The 17,607-nt window shown below is 47.9% G+C and overlaps 1 protein-coding gene across 1 annotated transcript in view; it reads right to left on the bottom strand.

Moving 5' to 3' along the window:
- Window positions 1-17,607, bottom strand: part of LOC135244418 (inositol polyphosphate-5-phosphatase A) — a 137,020-nt gene that overhangs the window by 51,063 nt on the left and 68,350 nt on the right. Inside the window, exons 5-6 of the mRNA XM_064316670.1 lie at window positions 12,976-13,039; window positions 11,474-11,577 (exon numbers count right to left, since the gene is read on the bottom strand). Of these exons, the coding sequence (XP_064172740.1) occupies window positions 11,474-11,577; window positions 12,976-13,039 (168 nt within the window). The remainder of the gene's footprint in view (window positions 1-11,473; window positions 11,578-12,975; window positions 13,040-17,607) is intronic.

The raw sequence follows: 17,607 nt of genomic DNA, 5'->3' as shown, positions 1-17,607 counted from the left end.
ACTCAATAAAGGGGAATTAACCATGACTGCTACAAATGACCTGTATTATCCCCCTGCGTTTGCTTAGTGTATCTGCCATTCATTTGAAATGGTGACTTTTTAGCAGTCCAGACTGGCAGTAAGCCCAGCTGAACATGACTAAACACACCCACTGTACAGAGACCACATTAGTAATCGTTCACTTCCTATAGTTTTCCACACAGTAATATACCACACATGTATGCCCGTCAGCTGTGCTGATGAGAGGAGTGTCGCTTCCTATGTCTGTCGCCTTGAACTCGGTCTTTTTGGACTACAGACTCCTCCCCCTGGAAGGGGTCACAGGTCACTCTGGTTGGGTTATAGGGTGATTGGGGGTCAGAGGTCACAGGGGTGGGATTTTCAGGGCTATGTAGTGACAAATCACTGTAAAAACAATGCGTGAGCCCTACCCCCAGGATGGAGGGCACCGCCCACAAAGGCAATGTGTGTGTGTGTGTGTGTGTGTGTGTGTGTGCGTGTGCGTCTGTGGGTGCTCGACAGAGAGATATCTTATTACAGCCAGGAAGGATTTAATTTAAAGTTAATTTAAAGAGCCATTAACTACAATCGCACCATTAGAATTCATCACCTTCCTGACAACAAAGCTGACAGATTGACTTAGTCACCACTTGACAAATTGACCCTGTGTTCATCATTTACTTAAGCCAACTGAGCCTTATGCTGAATACACTTAATGTGTGTTTTCCATTTTTACTCAAATATAGATCTTCAAAAACGGTTCTTATATTCTTTGCAATAAACAAACAATAAATATTGGGACTATTTTTGATCGATTCATCTTCTGATTTTTTTCTTGTCTCAGGTTTTCTACACTGCCACACACACACACGCATTAGAACCCTCCTTCTTGTTTTCTGTCGTTTTACCTTCTCTTCTCCTTTCTTTATTCTGTCTTTTTACAATGCATCTGATCACTTTCTCCTGGCATTCCTCCTTTACTTCAGTCTTCCATCAGAGGTGCTTCACTTTTCTCTTCAGTGGTGGAATGAACTGCTGGTCTACGTTAGCACTCCATAGTCACTTATTCCTGCAGCCTGCCAGTAGACCAAAAGCTCACCCACTACATAGGACCTTATCGCCCTTTGGCCTCCTAACACACCAACACAGCTACAGCTACTGCCCGCCATGTTTCTTTTTAACTTTATGTAGAGTACTGTGTTTCTCGTGTATTTTCTAAATTTCCAATAGTTTTCCACCAAACACTGGAAAAGTGTGAGCGGCTCAAGTATAAAGTTTTGAAGCATCAAAAAAGAAAATCAGTGATACGAAGTCACAGATCGTCAAAAGAGGAAAAAAGGCATCAGTAGGTTATTGTGTGCTGCTGCCTGGATCCTGACGATGCAGTTGCTGCTTGGGTTGTGAGACCACGCCCTTTTTGGGGTCAAAGTGGAGGTCAGGGCGACGGGCGGGGGGGCAGCAGGCCTCAGCTGAAGGCCACAGAGGTCATAGACGACCTTTGGCTTGACCTTCGACAGTAGTGATGGCTCTTAGCATTGACAGTGATGGGGGGGGGGGGGGGGGCAGGGCAGGGAATGATGGGGGTGTACTGTGTCTTTACACCAGAAATTCTGAGAATGCGTGGGGTGTAAGGGGTGGGGGAGGTGGGGGGGTGGTTGGAGGGACTGGGGCTGTCAAATGGATTTTTCATTAAGGGTAGCGTGTCTGGTTGTCCATAAACCCTTTGCTTGGATCTACTGGAAGTTTCTCTCACATCAAGTCACGCGTCCAGTGAAGGGGGGGCTGGGGGGGGGGCATATTTCCTCATTTTATCTGCGGATCCTTCCGTCATCTCACCGGAAAGCCCACCTACCCCATAAATAACCCCGCGTGGGGGCAAGGGGGCACACAGCAGGCCCGCGGGGGGGGTGCAAAGGGCAGGTTTCACAAATGCACCGTGAGCAATAAGTAATACACACAAACCCAGATTGATGTCACCCAACGCGGGCCGTCCATTTATCTTCACTCTAACGTTTGTCCCGAAGAGGGTCACATCAAATTAGAGAGAGCCCCTCCAGCACTGAGGAGGGGGGCTATCGACCAAGGTGGGGTGGGGCAGAGGGGTGGGGCTGGCTGATTAAAGTACAGCAAACCGTGTGCGTAGCAGGGCAGTTGGGGCTAACAGATGTACAAGGTGCTGACGGGTCGAACCAGGCTGGGTTTAGAACGCATGTAAAATGCACATCCAGCAACGCTGTAGAGGCAGGGTGATAAGCACTTAGCACACGAGAAGGAAATGCAGTCTGAGCACTCCTACACAGCTCCCGATACCACCCTGACCCCCAACTTCCTCAATCACAGGTCTGGGATCAGGGCCGTGGGGTCCGCTCTAATCGATAGTCTCTTCAGAACCTCATTGGCATGCTGTACTGGGATCAGCCCTTCTGAGCAAGAGTGATTCCGCGGCTAAATGCACTCTGAAAGGCCAAACATGTCTGGGAGTGAAATATACTCCCGTCATTCGACAGCGCGATACTGTGTCGCTGCCAACAACAAAAAAAAACGAAACAACGACAATAATAACTAGACAATTCCTGCAGAAATTGTGAAGTGTGGTTGCCGCCAACGCAAAGTCGACTTGTGCTGAACGGAGTGAAAAGTGGTAGGTAGTTGCTATGATGTCTGAGGCAGTTGCTAGGGTCTTGCTAGGTGGTTCTATGGCGTTCTAAGTGGTTTCATGGAATTCTAGGCGGTCGCTAGGGTGGTGCTAGGTGGTTGCTATGGAGTTTCAATTGGTTGCTATGGTGTTCCAGGTGGTTGCTAGGGCATTGCTAGGTGGTTGCTAGGGTATGCTAAGTGGTTGCTAGGATGTTGCTAGGTGGTTGCTATGGAGTTCTAGGCGGTTGCTAGGGTGTAGCTAGGCAGTTGTTATGGTGTTCCAGGTGGTTGCTAGGGTGTTGCTAGGTGGTTTCTATGGAGTTATAGCCGGTTGCTAGGGTGTTGCTAGGCATTTGCTATGGAGTTATAGGCAGTTGCTAGGGTGTTGCTAGGGTATTCTAAGTGGTTGCTAGGATGTTGCTAGGTGGTTGCTATGGAGTTATAGGCGGTTGCTAGGGTGTTGCTAGGCAGTTGTTATGGTGTTCCAAGTGGTTGCTAGGGTGTTGCTAGGTGGTTGCTATGGTGTTCCAGGTAGTTGCTAGGGTGTTGCTAGGTGGTTGCTATTGAGTTCTAGGCAGTTGCTATGGTGTTGCTAGGTGGTTGCTAAGGAATTCTAGGCGGTTGCTATGGTGTTGCTAGGCAGTTGTTATGGTGTTCCAAGTGGTTGCTAGGGTGTTGCTAGGTGGTTGCTATGGTGTTCCAGGTAGTTGCTAGGGTGTTGCTAGGTGGTTGCTATTGAGTTCTAGGCAGTTGCTATGGTGTTGCTAGGTGGTTGCTAAGGAATTCTAGGCGGTTGCTATGGTGTTGCTAGGTGGTTGCTATGGAGTTCTAGGCTGTTGCTAGGGTGTTGCTAGGTGGTTGCTATGGAGTTCTAGGTGGTTGCTAGGGTGTTGCTAGGTGGTTCCTATGGAGTTCTAGGCGGTTGCTATGGTGTTGCTAGGTGGTTGCTATGGAGTTCTAGGTGGTTGCTAGGGTGTTGCTAGGTGGTTGCTATGGAGTTCTAGGTGGTTGCTATGGTGTTGCTAGGTGGTTGCTATGGAGTTCTAGGCGGTTGCTAGGGTGTTGCTAGGTGGTTGCTATGGAGTTCTAGGTGCTTGCTAGGGTGTTGCTAGGGGGTTGCTAGGGTATTCGAAGTGGTTGCTAGGATGGTGCTAGGTGCTTGCTTTGGAGTTCTAGGTGGTTGCTATGGTGTTGCTAGGTGGTTGCTATGGAGTTCTAGGCCGTTGCTAGTGTGTTGCTAGGTGGTTGCTATGGAGTTCTAGGTGGTTGCTAGGGTGTTGCTAGGGTGTTGCTAGGTGGTTGCTATGGAGTTCCAGGCGGTTGCTAGGGTGTTGCTAGGTGGTTGCTATGGAGTTCTAGGTGGTTGCTAGGGTGTTGCTAGGCGGTTGCTATGGAGTTCTAGGCGGTTGCTAGGGTGTTGCTAGGTGGTTGCTATGGAGTTCTAGGTGGTTGCTAGGGTGTTGCTAGGGGGTTGCTAGGGTATTCGAAGTGGTTGCTAGGATGTTGCTAGGTGGTTGCTATGGAGTTCTAGGTGGTTGCTATGGTGTTGCTAGGTGGTTGCTATGGAGTTCTAGGCCGTTGCTAGGGTGTTGCTAGTTAGTTGCTATGGAGTTCTAGGTGGTTGCTAGGTCTTTACTGAGTCCAATGACGCAACCCATAGTTCTCTATGACAAACTGTTCAAAAGTTATGAAATATCAAACATCGGCCAATCAGGAAGGGGGGCGAGGCTGATCTCCACCAATGGACAAAGGACTCTATACCATGTCCAATGAGGCATTGCACAATTTGTGGGCAATTTTTCCCCCTAGAGATGAATGGCCGAATGTTCAAATCTAGAGAGAGACCAGAGTACTGCTGCCAGAAGACAGGGCATTGTGACATCACAAGGGTGAGAAGACAGAGCATTGTGACATCACAAATGTGAACATTCCGCCATTCATTCTCTATGGGAAAAATTGCCCACAAAAATTCAAATATTTCAAAATCCGTGCAACCAATCTTTCCACAAAGTAATAGCGCTCTATTCCCGATCAGGCCGCTCGATTTGACATATTGCATGTGTACGTGGTGCGAAAACTCTGGGAGGAGTAGCGGTCCAAAAAATGGGTGGAAAGATAGAATAATAATAATATGTGCAACTAGACAATTCCTGCAGAAATTGTGAAGTGTGGTTGCCGCCAATGCAAAGTCGACTTTCTACTGAAAAGAGTGAACAGTGGAAGGTAGTTGCTATGATGTTCTGGTGGTGACTTTGGTGTTTTAGGTGGTGTCAAGGGTGTTACTAGGATGTTGCTATGGAGTTTGAGGCTGTTGCTACGGTGTTGCTAGGTGGTTCTATGGAGTTCTAGGCTGTTGCTAGGGTGTTGCTAGGCAGTAATGGTGTTCCAGTTGGTTGCTAGGATGTTGCTAGGTGATTGCTATGGAGTTATAGGTGGTTGCTAGGGTGTTGCTAGGCAGTTGTTATGGTGTTCCAGCTGGTTGCTAGGGTGTTGCTAGGTGGTTGCTATGGTGTTCCACGTGGTTGCCAGGGTGTTGCTAGGTGGTTGCTATGGAGTTCTAGGTGGTTGCTAGGGTGTTGCTAGGTGGTTGCTATGGAGTTCTAGGTGGTTGCTAGGGTGTTGCTAGGGGGTTGCTAGGGTATTCTAAGTGGTTGCAAGGATGTTGCTAGGTGGTTGCTATGGAGTTCTAGGTGGTTGCTAGGGTGTTGCTAGGGGGTTGCTAGGGTATTCTAGGTGGTTGCTAGGATGTTGCTAGGTGGTTGCTATGGAGTTTTAGGCGGTTGCTAGGGTGTTGCTAGGCAGTTGTTATGGTGTTCCAGGTGGTTGCTAGGGTGTTGCTAGGTCGTTGCTATGGTGTTCCATGTAGTTGCTAGGGTGTTGCTAGGCAGTTGTTATGGTGTTCCAGGTGGTTGCTAGGGTGTTGCTAGGTCATTGTTATGGTGTTCCAGGTGGTTGCTAGGGTGTTGCTAGGTGGTTGCTATGGTGTTCTAGGTGGTTGCTATGGAGTTCCAGGTGGTTGCTATGGAGTTATAGGTGGTTGCTAGGGTGTTGCTAGGCAGTTGTTATGGTGTTCCAAGTGGTTGCTAGGGTGTTGCTAGGTGGTTGCTATGGTGTTCCAGGTCATTGCTAGGGTGTTGCTAGGTGGTTGTTATGGAGTTCATGGCAGTTGCTATGGTGTTGCTAGGTGGTTGCTACGGTGTTGCTAGGTGGTTGCTATGGAGTTATAGGCGGTTGCTATGGTGTTGCTAGGTGGTTGCTATGGAGTTCTAGGCCATTGCTAGGGTGTTGCTAGGTGGTTGCTATGGAGTTCTAGGCGCTATGTTGTTGCTAGGTGGTTGCTATGGAGTTCTAGGCGGTTGCTAGGTTGTTGCTAGGTGGTTGCTATGGAGTTCTAGGTGGTTGCTAGGGAGTTGCTAGGGTATTCTAAGTGGTTTCTAGGATGTTGCTAGGTGGTTGCTATGGAGTTCTAGGCAGTTGCTATGGTGTTCTAGGTGGTTGCTATGAAGTTCTAGGCCGTTGCTAGGGTGTTGCTAGGTGGTTGCTATGGAGTTCTAGGTGGTTGCTATGGTGTTGCTAGGTGGTTGCTATGGAATTCTAGGCGGTTGCTATGGTGTGGCTAGGTGGTTGCTATGGAGTTCTAGGCCGTTGCTAGGGTGTTGCTAGGTGGTTGCTATGGAGTTCTAAGTGGTTGCTAGGGTGTTGCTAGGTGGTTGCTATGGAGTTCTAGGCGGTTGCTATGGTGTTGCTAGGTGGTTGCTATGGAGTTCTAGGCGGTTGCTAGGGTGTTGCTAGGTGGTTTCTATGGAGTTCTAGGCGGTTGTTATGGTGTTGCTAGGTGGTTGCTATGGAGTTCTAGGCCGTTGCTAGGGTGTTGCTAGGTGGTTTCTATGGAGTTCTAGGTGGTTGCTAGGCTGTTGCTAGGGGGTTGCTAGGGTTTTCGAAGTGGTTGCTAGGATGTTGCTAGGTGGTTGCTATGGAGTTCTAGGTGGTTGCTATGGTGTTGCTAGGTGGTTGCTATGGAGTTCTATGCCGTTGCTAGGGTGTTGATAGGTGGTTGCTATGGAGTTCTAGGTGGTTGCTAGGGTGTTGCTAGGTGGTTGCTATGGAGTTCTAGGCGGTTGCTATGGTGTTGCTAGGTGGTTGCTATGGAGTTCTAAGCGGTTGCTAGGGTGTTGCTTGCTGGTTGCTATGGAGTTCTAGGTGGTTGCTAGGGGGTTGCTAGGGTATTCGAAGTGGTTGCTAAGATGTTGCTAGGTGGTTGCTATGGAGTTCTAGGTGGTTGCTATGGTGTTGCTAGGTGGTTGCTATGGAGTTCTAGGCCGTTGCTAGTGTGTTGCTAGGTGGTTGCTATGGAGTTCTAGGTGGTTGCTAGGGTGTTGCTAGGGTGTTGCTAGGTGGTTGCTATGGAGTTCTAGGTGGTTGCTAGGGTGTTGCTAGGTGGTTGCTATGGAGTTCTTGGTGGTTGCTAGGGTGTTGCTAGGCAGTTGCTATGGAGTTCTAGGCCATTGCTAGGGTGTTGCTGGGTGGTTGCTATGGAGTTCTAGGTGGTTGCTAGGGTGTTGCTAGGGGGTTGCTAGGGTATTCGAAGTGGTTGCTAGGATGTTGCTAGGTGGTTGCTATGGAGTACTAGGTGGTTGCTATGGTGTTGCTAGGTGGTTGCTATGGAGTTCTAGGCCGTTGCTAGGGTGTTGCTAGGTGGTTGCTATGGAGTTCTAGGTGGTTGCTAGGGTGTTGCTAGGGTGTTGCTAAGTGGTTGCTATGGAGTTCTAGGCGGTTGCTAGGGTGTTGCTAGGTGGTTGCCATGGAGTTCTAGGTGGTTGCTAGGGTGTTGCTAGGCGGTTGCTATGGAGTTATAGGCGGTTGCTAGGGTGTTGCTAGGGTATTCTAGGTGGTTGCTAGAATGTTGCTAGGTGGTTGCTATGGAGTTATAGGTGGGTGCTAGGGTGTTTCTAGGGGGTTGCTAGGGTATTCTAAGTGTTTGCTATGGTGTTGCTAGGTGGTTGCTATGGAGTTCTAGGTGGTTGCTAGGGTGTTGCTAGGTGGTTGCTATGGAGTTCTAGGCCGTTGCTAGGGTGTTGCTAGGTGGTTGCTATGGAGTTATAGGCGGTTGCTAGGGTGTTGCTAGGGTATTCGAGGTGGTTGCTAGGATGTTGCTAGGTGGTTGCTATGGAGGTATAGGTGGTTGCTAGGGTGTTTCTAGGGGGTTGCTAGGGTATTCTAAGTGGTTGCTATGGTGTTGCTAGGTGGTTGCTATGGAGTTCTAGGTGGTTGCTAGGGTGTTGCTAGGTGGTTGCTATGGAGTTCTAGGTGGTTGCTAGGGTGTTGCTAGGTGGTTGCTATGGAGTTATAGGCGGTTGTTAGGGTGTCGCTAGGTCATTGCTATGGTGTTCCAGGTGGTTGCTAGGGTGTTGCTAGGCAGTTGTTATGGTGCTCCAGATTGTTGCTAGGGTGTTGCTAGGCGGTTGCTATGGTTTACCAGGTGGTTGCTAGGGTGTTGCTAGGTGGTTGCTATGGTGTTATAGCTGGTTGCTAGGGTGTTGCCAGGCATTTGCTATGGTGTTCCAGGTGGTTGCTAGTGTGTTGTTAGCTGGTTGCTATGGAGTTCTAGGCCGTTGCTAGGGTGTTCTAGATGGTTGCTAGGGTGTTGCTAGGGGGTTGCTAGGTCTTTACTGAGTCCAATGACGCGACCCATAGTTCTCTATGACAAACGGTTAAATAGTTATGAAATATCAAACATCGGCCAATCAGGAAGGGGGGCGAGGCTGATCTCCACCAATGGACAAAGGACTCTCTACCATGTCCAATGAGGCATTGCCCAATTTGTGGGCAATTTTTCCCCATAGAGATGAATGGCCGAATGTTCAAATCTAGAGAGAGACCAGAGTACTGCTGCCAGAAGACAGGGCATTGTGACATCACAAGGGTGAGAAGACAGAGCATTGTGACGTCACAAAGGTGAACATTCCGCCATTCATTCTCTATGGGAAAAATTGCCCACAAAAATTCAAATTTCTCAAAAACCGTGCAACCAATCTTTCCACAAAGTAATAGCACACCATTCCCGATCAAGCCGCTCGATTTGACATATTGCACGTGTATGTGATGCGAAAACTCTGGGAGGAGTAGCGGTCCAAAAAATGGGTGGAAAGATAGAATAATAATAATAATATGTGCAATAATAATAGTGTAGTTGCCCTAAGGCAACCACACTAATAATAATAGTGTAGTTGCCCTAAGGCAACCACACTAATAATAATAATAAAAACCCGGCTCGCAATTGAAAGAAACAACAAATCAAAGCGCAGCGACAGCTGTCCAAATCTATCACGGGCACCTTCCAAATGAAACCCGGCGGCCGTTTCGCCCGCTCCCCTTCTGATTCACCTCCGTAATGAAGGTTTTGTGTTCGCCCTTGCGCACTCGCAGTCCTTCCGTGGAGCCATAACTCAGAGACGCGTTTACTGTACGGACGGGTTTGGATGCGTTTTGCATATGCTGGGCGATGGGGAGGGCGGGGGTCATTTCTGCCAGACTGAGCGCCCCCACCCGTCCCCGCCCCCTAAGGAAAAGTGGGCGGGGTCACAGGATAACGGCGATACAGCGCTCCCCACACGTCATGCAGCGCTACCGGACGGGGGCGGGGGCGGGGCGCCGTCGTGATGAAGGTGTGAATGGAGATGATGCAAAAGACACTTTTGGTCAGCACTCATATCTCACGTGCACACACACACACACACACACACACACACACACACACACACAGACACACACACACACACACACACAGACACACATACACACATACATACACTCATACACACATGCATACACACACACACACACACATACACTCATACACACATGCATACACACACACATACACATACATGGACACGCACAGGCACAGACACGTGCATGCACACACACGCACACACGCACAGGCGCAAAAACAAACACACACACAGTTGATGGATGGATAGGGACAGTTTCTCCTTGCTTTGCCGATGGCCAGGGAAGCCACAGTAGCTCTCTGTTACTTCAAAATCGCTTGCAGGACAGGTGTTCCAGTTTATCAGACCCATATGTAAAGAATAACATTTGTTCTGCAGTTATACACACTGCACTTACACAACTCCTGTTTGCCATGACTACACTACGTCACCTGTGTTTCAACAGACAAGCACGCAAAAAAGAAAAAAAATCAACATTCAGCCAATTGCAACACAAAATTCTGTGATGATACCCGTAACTCTAATCAAGATATAGGTTACTGTCTTTTTATTTTCAGTCATTTTCATTGCCTTGCCACTTGAAACAGTCACACATCCTCGGCGCTCCCTGGGACATCCGATTACAGATCCGCGTCCCCCCGGGGGGGGGATTCAGTCCAACGAGCTCTACCCAAAACAGGAGGGACCGGAACCCCCGCGCCGGAGAGCTCCGTCCTGTCCCAGATTCTCCCTTAATAGGATTCCTTTAGGCTGTAGATGGATGGCAAATACGGGCCGTTTCATCTACTAAAAGACGACATAAATCAGCGTTGAGGAAGCCAAGCCTGGCGTGGAGGTTATCGCCAGACTGCCTTCCTCATGAGAGCTTTGCATTAAAGCATTAGTGAAATTAATTCATCTTTCATAAGAGGTTTGAGCAGTATCTGTGATCTATGATAACAACCAATTTCTCACTACGGGGCAGAGGGAAAAAAAAATACTGGGCCCTGATAGACTACACAAATCTGCTCTTTTTAAATGGGCTAACATTATCTAGAGTGCTGCTCCTGAGGGCATCATTGGAGATTCATAACCCTGCCGAGGACGAATCATAAATCAGCGGAAAAAAACTTTTTGTAATTTTTCAAGGTTTTTTTTGAGTCTTTGTTGTTTTGTTTTTCCCTCCGAACGCAGGGTCCATGATTTCAACTCGCATTAGGACTTCAATCAGCGTAATTACTCTCAGATCACCTTCAGAAACGGCGGAAAGAAAGGGAACCTTTAAAACAGAGATTGTTTTTGTGTCCTTAAAGGCCACGCGCGTCTCTTTTGCATGGATGTGCGGGCGAGCCGCTGGAGCGCGGGTAATGGATGGGAGGGAAGATTCCGGAAGGCACACGAGCTGTCACTGGAGACAGGCTTCGCTGCTCTATCGAGGGCTCCACGCGTAGGGACCAGAGGAAAGAAGCCGTCCTCCGCGGCTCGAACCTCGGACCGTCCGACCGGCCCGGGACGGCGCTAGGTCTGCCGCAGCGGTCACAGCGTCCAAACCCAACCCCACCCCGGGCTCTGCGTTTTTTAACCTCCAAAAAGTCACGTGACTGCCTCCTCTTTGGGCCCAGCGGGTCTGGTATTTAACACAGTAGTGGGACTTCCAATGATGCTCTGGGTTTGTTTGGGGGTGATAAAGAGGGTTCTTCAGTTGGCTTGGTACCGTCGGTTAGCTTGCCAAATAACTTGGCAGCACTGCCTATGACACGGTCAGGTTCATTAGCTCATACTGCGCCTATCACGATATTACCCCAAATCACACACATCTAGATATAAGACAAATACCATACTTACACTGAAAACTATTACCTACATAAAAAAGTGCACAGATATAAGGGTAAATAAATTATACATACTTCTAACAGCAAATACTGCTATTAAAAATGAAGAAAAGACTACTTGTCCTATTTCACATGCACTAGAGTTAATGAAACTGAAAGGTATGGACTACTGTACCACTTCAGAATGTTTGAGATTCTTTTTAACACAAGGCTGAAATGTGAATGGTTTCTGTGCACAGGGAAAGTTTCAGGGAATAATCCAGACCCCCAGCAGGCTGGGGGATGTGTACCCACCTCAGGGAAGTACTCCTGTGGGAACTTTGCCTTCTCCAGCATGGCAGTGCTTTCTAGTGTGTCTGAGTAGATCTCTTTCCCCATCACCTTCTTGAATTTCTTGGCTAGGGAGTACAGGACAGAGGGACAGTGAGTGAGTGAGAGAGAAAGAGAAAATATAAAGAGAGAGAAAGAAAAAAGAGACAGACAGAGAAATAGTGAGATTAGTTTTTATTTGCAATTCTGCAGTTCATACGACAGTTCCCGTACAGAGGATGATGAAGATAAATAAAAAGGCTGGATGGAGTCAGTAGGCGGAAACACAGTGACCAGAGTCTTCCTCTGGCAACTGCTCCACCTGCTGGCTGAAAACGGTCAGAGCACCCTGCAGCTGGTGCTGTGAGTAATGAATCTGCTGTGCCATTAGAACAGGGGCCAACAGCATATGTGGATTTAACCTGCCAACTCCTGTATTAATGCTTAGTCGGACATTTAGCTGTACCTACAATTACATCACCAGATTTCTTTTTTATTTTTTGTATGTAATTTGATAGGTCGTATTTTATTCTCTGCTAAACAGTGTTTGAATTCTGGGGGGGGGGGGGGGTCCATGCAGGAGCCGGAATATTGCCCAGCCCGTACGCCAAGGTCAGTCAGTGCTGGTGTTTGGTCAGAGTTTCACACCAAATGCTCTTGCTGTGAGAATGCACCTCCAGGAGCCAAGGCATGGAGGGCAGTGGGTGGGCCCTGCATATTTGGCCACGCCTCCTGACAGCGTTTCTCCAGAAGGACCCGGGAATTGGCAAGAAGGAAACGGCCAACTTGGGCGAGAACCGTGAGAGGACTGAGCATGTCTCCAATAACTGCTTCAGACTGACAGAGTCACTATGGTCATGGACAGGGAACTCAAACCCCCCCCCCCCCCACCTTAGCTACCTCACAGCACTACACCCAGTGGTACAGAGCTCTTTCCTCTCCCTCACAAAACATGTGTTTTCCACACCATGCCTGGAGGTCTGTAACACACATCCTCAGGTCCTCATTCTGAACACCACAGACTGTGAGGAGTAAACTTGTGCATGAGGGGGGTGCGATGTCCACAGCAGGTGTCCTGTGCCCCCCCGTCCCCGTCCTTCGCAGGGTGACCTGTGGCAGTGCTAATGCTGACTCCAGTCTAATGGGACGGCTTCCTTCACCTCTATATCCCGCTTTTAATTAGTGAGGCCTCTGGGACGCCCCTCGCGTGACACTGGCCAGTGATGAGTCCAGCTTAACTGTCCAATAACTTCTACACACAATTACTGCGGGGGGAAATCTCATGAATTAAATCCTAATATTAATAAGCCTCTCCTTCCTAACCACCCCCCCCCCCCACCCCCCACCCCCCACCACCACCTCTGCTCCGTCCTGGTTTTACGGAACTGGTGCTGGCTGCGCGTGACGGGCTGAGGTCAGCGCCGCCGCCCCTCCCCCGCGCGTGAGCGCCACGGCGACGAGCGACGAGCGGCGGGACGAAGGCTCACCTTTAAAATCAAACTGCTGGATGTTTTTCAAGGCTTCGTGAAGAAAGTAGCAACTCCCCAGCGCCTGCGGGAGGAAGAGAGGGAGAAAGTGAGCGAGCGCGAACCGGACGCGGACAGGAAACAGAAAGGCAGGGAACGGCACCGGCCCGACGCGCGGTCGGTGTGAGAGAGAGGCGAGCGTTCGGAGAGCGGAGGGCGGGCGGGCGGCGGCGTGACCTCATTAAACTGAGCCACGGCGCGCGGAGCGCTGTGTAAACCGCGGAGAGCCAGCCATCGTCGCCGCGGCTACACGCCCTTCAGCACAATGTTAATTACACAGTGTACACATAAAATGCTCAGGGCCGCGCTCACCACAGAAGAGCCGTCGCTGCAAGATCGCAGCGCGTGCGTCAGATTCGCTAAACAGTTGCAATGCATCAAAACCGCTATTAGGCCGTGATTTGCTGGGTTACGTCACTGCAAGAAAATACCGTAATGGACCCGTTTTTTTATTGGTGTGTCCTAGGGCAGAATGTGACTGAGTGCGTATCATCTGACTGTGCAGTTAGGACCAGCAATTTGGTCGCTAATGCGCTGGTATGTGCAGCTACGACAGAGCAGCAATATAGCAAAGGCTTTCACACCCTGACCAGTTCCTTAGTAAATCTGACCCTCAGCGTGAGTTTAAGGTTATAAAACACAGTTCAAGCTGTACAAAGGAGGGTGTTTTACACTTCAAGTTGTTGTACAATGTTGCTATTCAGACTGAGGGAAGCAGGGATATGAAATCTGAATATAACTTTTTCTTTAATAAAATGCCTTGTTGAAATTTCAGCACACGAAGCACAGGAGGATTTTGCTGGATTGGGATTTTGCTTAAGAAGGCTTATACAATACTTTTCACAATACACTGAAGCAGTGGTGATTTCAGAAAGTCTTTCGCAAACAAACTCCGGTTTAAAAAAAAAAAAGGAAAGAAAAGAAAAAAACCAGAGGGGATTGGATCCACTTCACAGTTCGCTACACACTTGATTTTTCCTTTGTTTCCCTTTCTGATACAAGCCTCGCTTTTATCCCCGTTTTCTCCACCGCGGTGGTGGGCTGGTCTGAGATCAGCGCCGGCTGGGTTTTGGGGCAATCCTGCCCCTCTCCCCAGAACCTGTCTGTTTGCAATGCTCTGAATTATTGACATGTAGTCCAAAATATGCCCTCTTTGAATGTGTGTATATGTGAGTGTGTGTGCATGAGCATGTGCATGTGTGTGTATGTGTGCACGCATGAGAGAGAGAGAGTGTGTGAGTGTATGTGTGCATGGGTGTGTGTGCATGTGTGCGTGCGTACGTGTGCGAGAGAAGGAGAGAGTGTGTGAGTGTGGGAGTGCATGTGTGTGTGTTGTGTGTGTGTGTGCGTGCGTGTGTGTGTGTAACAGGTCATATGGAGAGCAGGGGCAGCCCAGGCTCAGGGGGATTTAGATCTATTTTGTGTCTCTTTGTGGAAGTGCCGCCCCCTTTGGCAGTCAGGGGTTTTGGCTTGGTGTGCCACATCACTGCATTATTTATGAGGACCAATGCATCCTCAGATTAAACATTCGCTGATTTGTCAAAAGCACAAACATGAGATCCTGCCCATCTCCTTGACATAAAAAGTTCATCCGGCAGAAAACACTATGGCGCATTATTTGATGAAAACAGTGCCGCCTCATGACCCAAACAAACTCTTCTCCTTTGCCTTTTTTACCCCGTTTCCTGAAGGTGGAGAACTCGTAGTGATGGTGCAGACTCAAGGTTGACACTCGAGAACTGAAGGACAGCTGCCAGGAATGGACTGGCTATTTATGTATTTTTGTGTATTTTTAAAATCAACGTGCCTGTGTGTGTGTGTGTGTGTGTGTGTGTGAGACAGACAGAGAATGTGAGAGAGAGACTGCGTTTGCATGCGTGTGTGTGAGAGAGAGAGAGAAAGTGTGTGTGTGTGTGTGTGAGAGAGAGAGGAAGAAAGTGTGTGTGTGTGTGCGTGTGTTTGCGCGCGTATGCATGCATAAGTATGACAGCAGTACCATGGTTGTGCTGTTACATGTCAGATATAAATGAAAGGAAACAACTTGCATTTGCAAGCACCTGTAGCACAGTTAGCTGCTTCCCATTCAAAATATTCAACCACAGGGTGGAACACAGTTCCACAGACTATGGAGGTCCTGAGTGTACACGACCAATTCCTGCCATAATGCTTTGAATATTCATTTTGGAGAACAGACGGTCCACATTGTACAGTCTCCTGTATCATGTCCCAGAAAATACGAGCATGCAAAATAAGTGAAAAATTTCTGTTCCTGCATCCAGTTCAAATTGAATATTTTTCTTACTGAAGAGGAACTATGGATCAACTGAAATGAGGCACTTTTTTCATTTTCAGGTTGGGGGTTCAGTGATCTGCAGGACTGAAATGAAGATCTGTTCTCATTTTCAACTGAACGCAAACAGGTACTGTAGCATGTCGACGGTTGGGAACTGAATTTCCATTTCTGCTGACACAAATGCATCTAGGTTATCTACAGGCAGCGCAGTGTAAAAAGTTAAATATCATAACAGCTTTGTGAATATAGTCACATGCATACCTGAGCGTTATGTGTTGACAGAATTTGAAAGCCAATGTCAGGTGTTCTGACTTAAACCTCTTCCTCACTGTGAAAATGCCCACACCCCCTGAAAATACCCACTCCCCGTGTAAATACCCCCAGTGCTTTCTTCCGTGGACATCTGTGAGTTATTACACTATTAAGGCAATGAATGGGATTACGGCAAACAATATTTCCACTAACAGCCATATCGCTTTAAACAAACTGCAATTAATCTGGGTATCAAATAAATGATAAACAATTGCGTCTAAGTGGCTATCTGTAGAATCATAAAAATCCATACTTAACCTCTAATAAATATTTAATGTCGGAGTTCAAACCAACTGGCGTGTTCCCCCCCAACCCCACCCCCCCAACCCCCGTCCTCCCTGGCTTTCTCAATGAAAAGCTTATTATACCCACAGGGTGCAATTAATCCATTTGTCATTAGACATGACAGGCTCAAAATATTAATTAGACTAGGTCTACGCTGACAGGAAGTGCTTATCTTTTACCAGCCTCTTTACAATGGCCAATGTCAAGCGTATGTTTGTCACGTCCCACTTTATTGATTACCTGCCAGATTCACTTGAAATAATTAAAAGTATATTCTACATATTTATAAACCAAACTGTCACGAGTGCTACTTAATTTCCCATTAGTAAAATGCTCTCTATTAACTGTGGCACTTGAACCAGGAGAAGGTAGGGAATGAGTAATCACTATAATTGTAGACAGAAAGACAATAACTGCGCCATAAAAGCCGGGTTTTTATTGCCGATTCTGGCAAAGCCACCTCTTATCGCGCTGCTATCGGCGCGGTCATTCGGCGGAGATAAGCGCTGCGGAGTAACAGCTGAATCCATTGTGTCTAAATGCGATCGCGAGCTGTAAGCAAACACGCGCTCGCATGTGCCACAGAATGCGTTATCTTCAAGCTGCAAGAGCGCTGTTATGTTAGGAGCGCCGTGCTGGAAAAAAAAATCTGCTCTCATTGACAACCGATGTTTAACTGTTAGAACTGTAAGTCGCACTAGTCAGTTTCACGTAAGCCCTCAGAGACATACGCTAAAGTATACAGCTGCACACACAGCTACACATACACGGCTACACTACGAGACCGCACTGTACAGCCCAGATCAAAATCTCCCCCGCGAAAAATAGAAAAAAAAACAGATGCACACATAAAACAGTTAATCTTAGAAACAGATATTGATCCAAAACAATTCAATAGTTATGTGGGGGGAAAAGTTTAATTTTAATACAGCAACTGCTATTGTGCAGAACAGTGCAGCATCCACAAATAATACTCTTATTTCTTCTCTCCATCCGGTCCCTGGCAAAGTCCTGCCACTCACAATGAAACCACAGGGCCCGCCTACCAAGAAATTATTCATTTCACAAATATTTAATAAAAGCACTGTTGTTCCTGGGAATTCATTTTCTGTGACAGTTTTTAAAATTATACACCAACAGGAATGGTGCAGTGCACAGCACAGTCGACAGAAATGTAATATTTAAGAGAGAATCCTTGAACTGAGCAGCAGTGAGGACAAAGCATCACACTTCTCCTCCTAGTGCGCAGATTCAGCACTGTGTGAAAAGAACAGATTATCTGACCTCTAAATGGATTTTCTGCATTTCATTTGAAAAATGAGCCATAAAGAAAACATAAAAGTAGCCATTTTTCTTCAGCGGGGTGACCCGTGTTTGGCCCCCCAGGGGACGCTGGTCTGCCGAAGCGTGCGGTGTCCTACGCTGCTGTGGGGCCAGTGTCCTGCTCCAGGGCCTCGGGGGCAAAACCACAGGGCCCTTCCTTCAGTGTACACTACAATCTGAAGTACACTTACACAGATACTGCCAGGGCAATTTACACTACATAAGTGCACTTAAACAGAGACCGTCAGGGTGGTGTACACTACAGTGTAAAATGCACTGAAAACACTGAGGCTAATTTGTATAATTTTTATCATTGAAAAAAAATAAAAAATTTGCCCATTGGTTAATTGTGGCAGTGTAGACCATGTAGCCTAATTCCT

The sequence above is a fragment of the Anguilla rostrata genome, chromosome 18 (assembly GCF_018555375.3).
Source record: "Anguilla rostrata isolate EN2019 chromosome 18, ASM1855537v3, whole genome shotgun sequence".
NCBI classification, from domain to species: domain Eukaryota; kingdom Metazoa; phylum Chordata; class Actinopteri; order Anguilliformes; family Anguillidae; genus Anguilla; species Anguilla rostrata.
The sequence above is the reverse complement of the archived record's forward strand: the minus strand, read 5'-3'. Positions and strand labels throughout refer to the sequence as shown.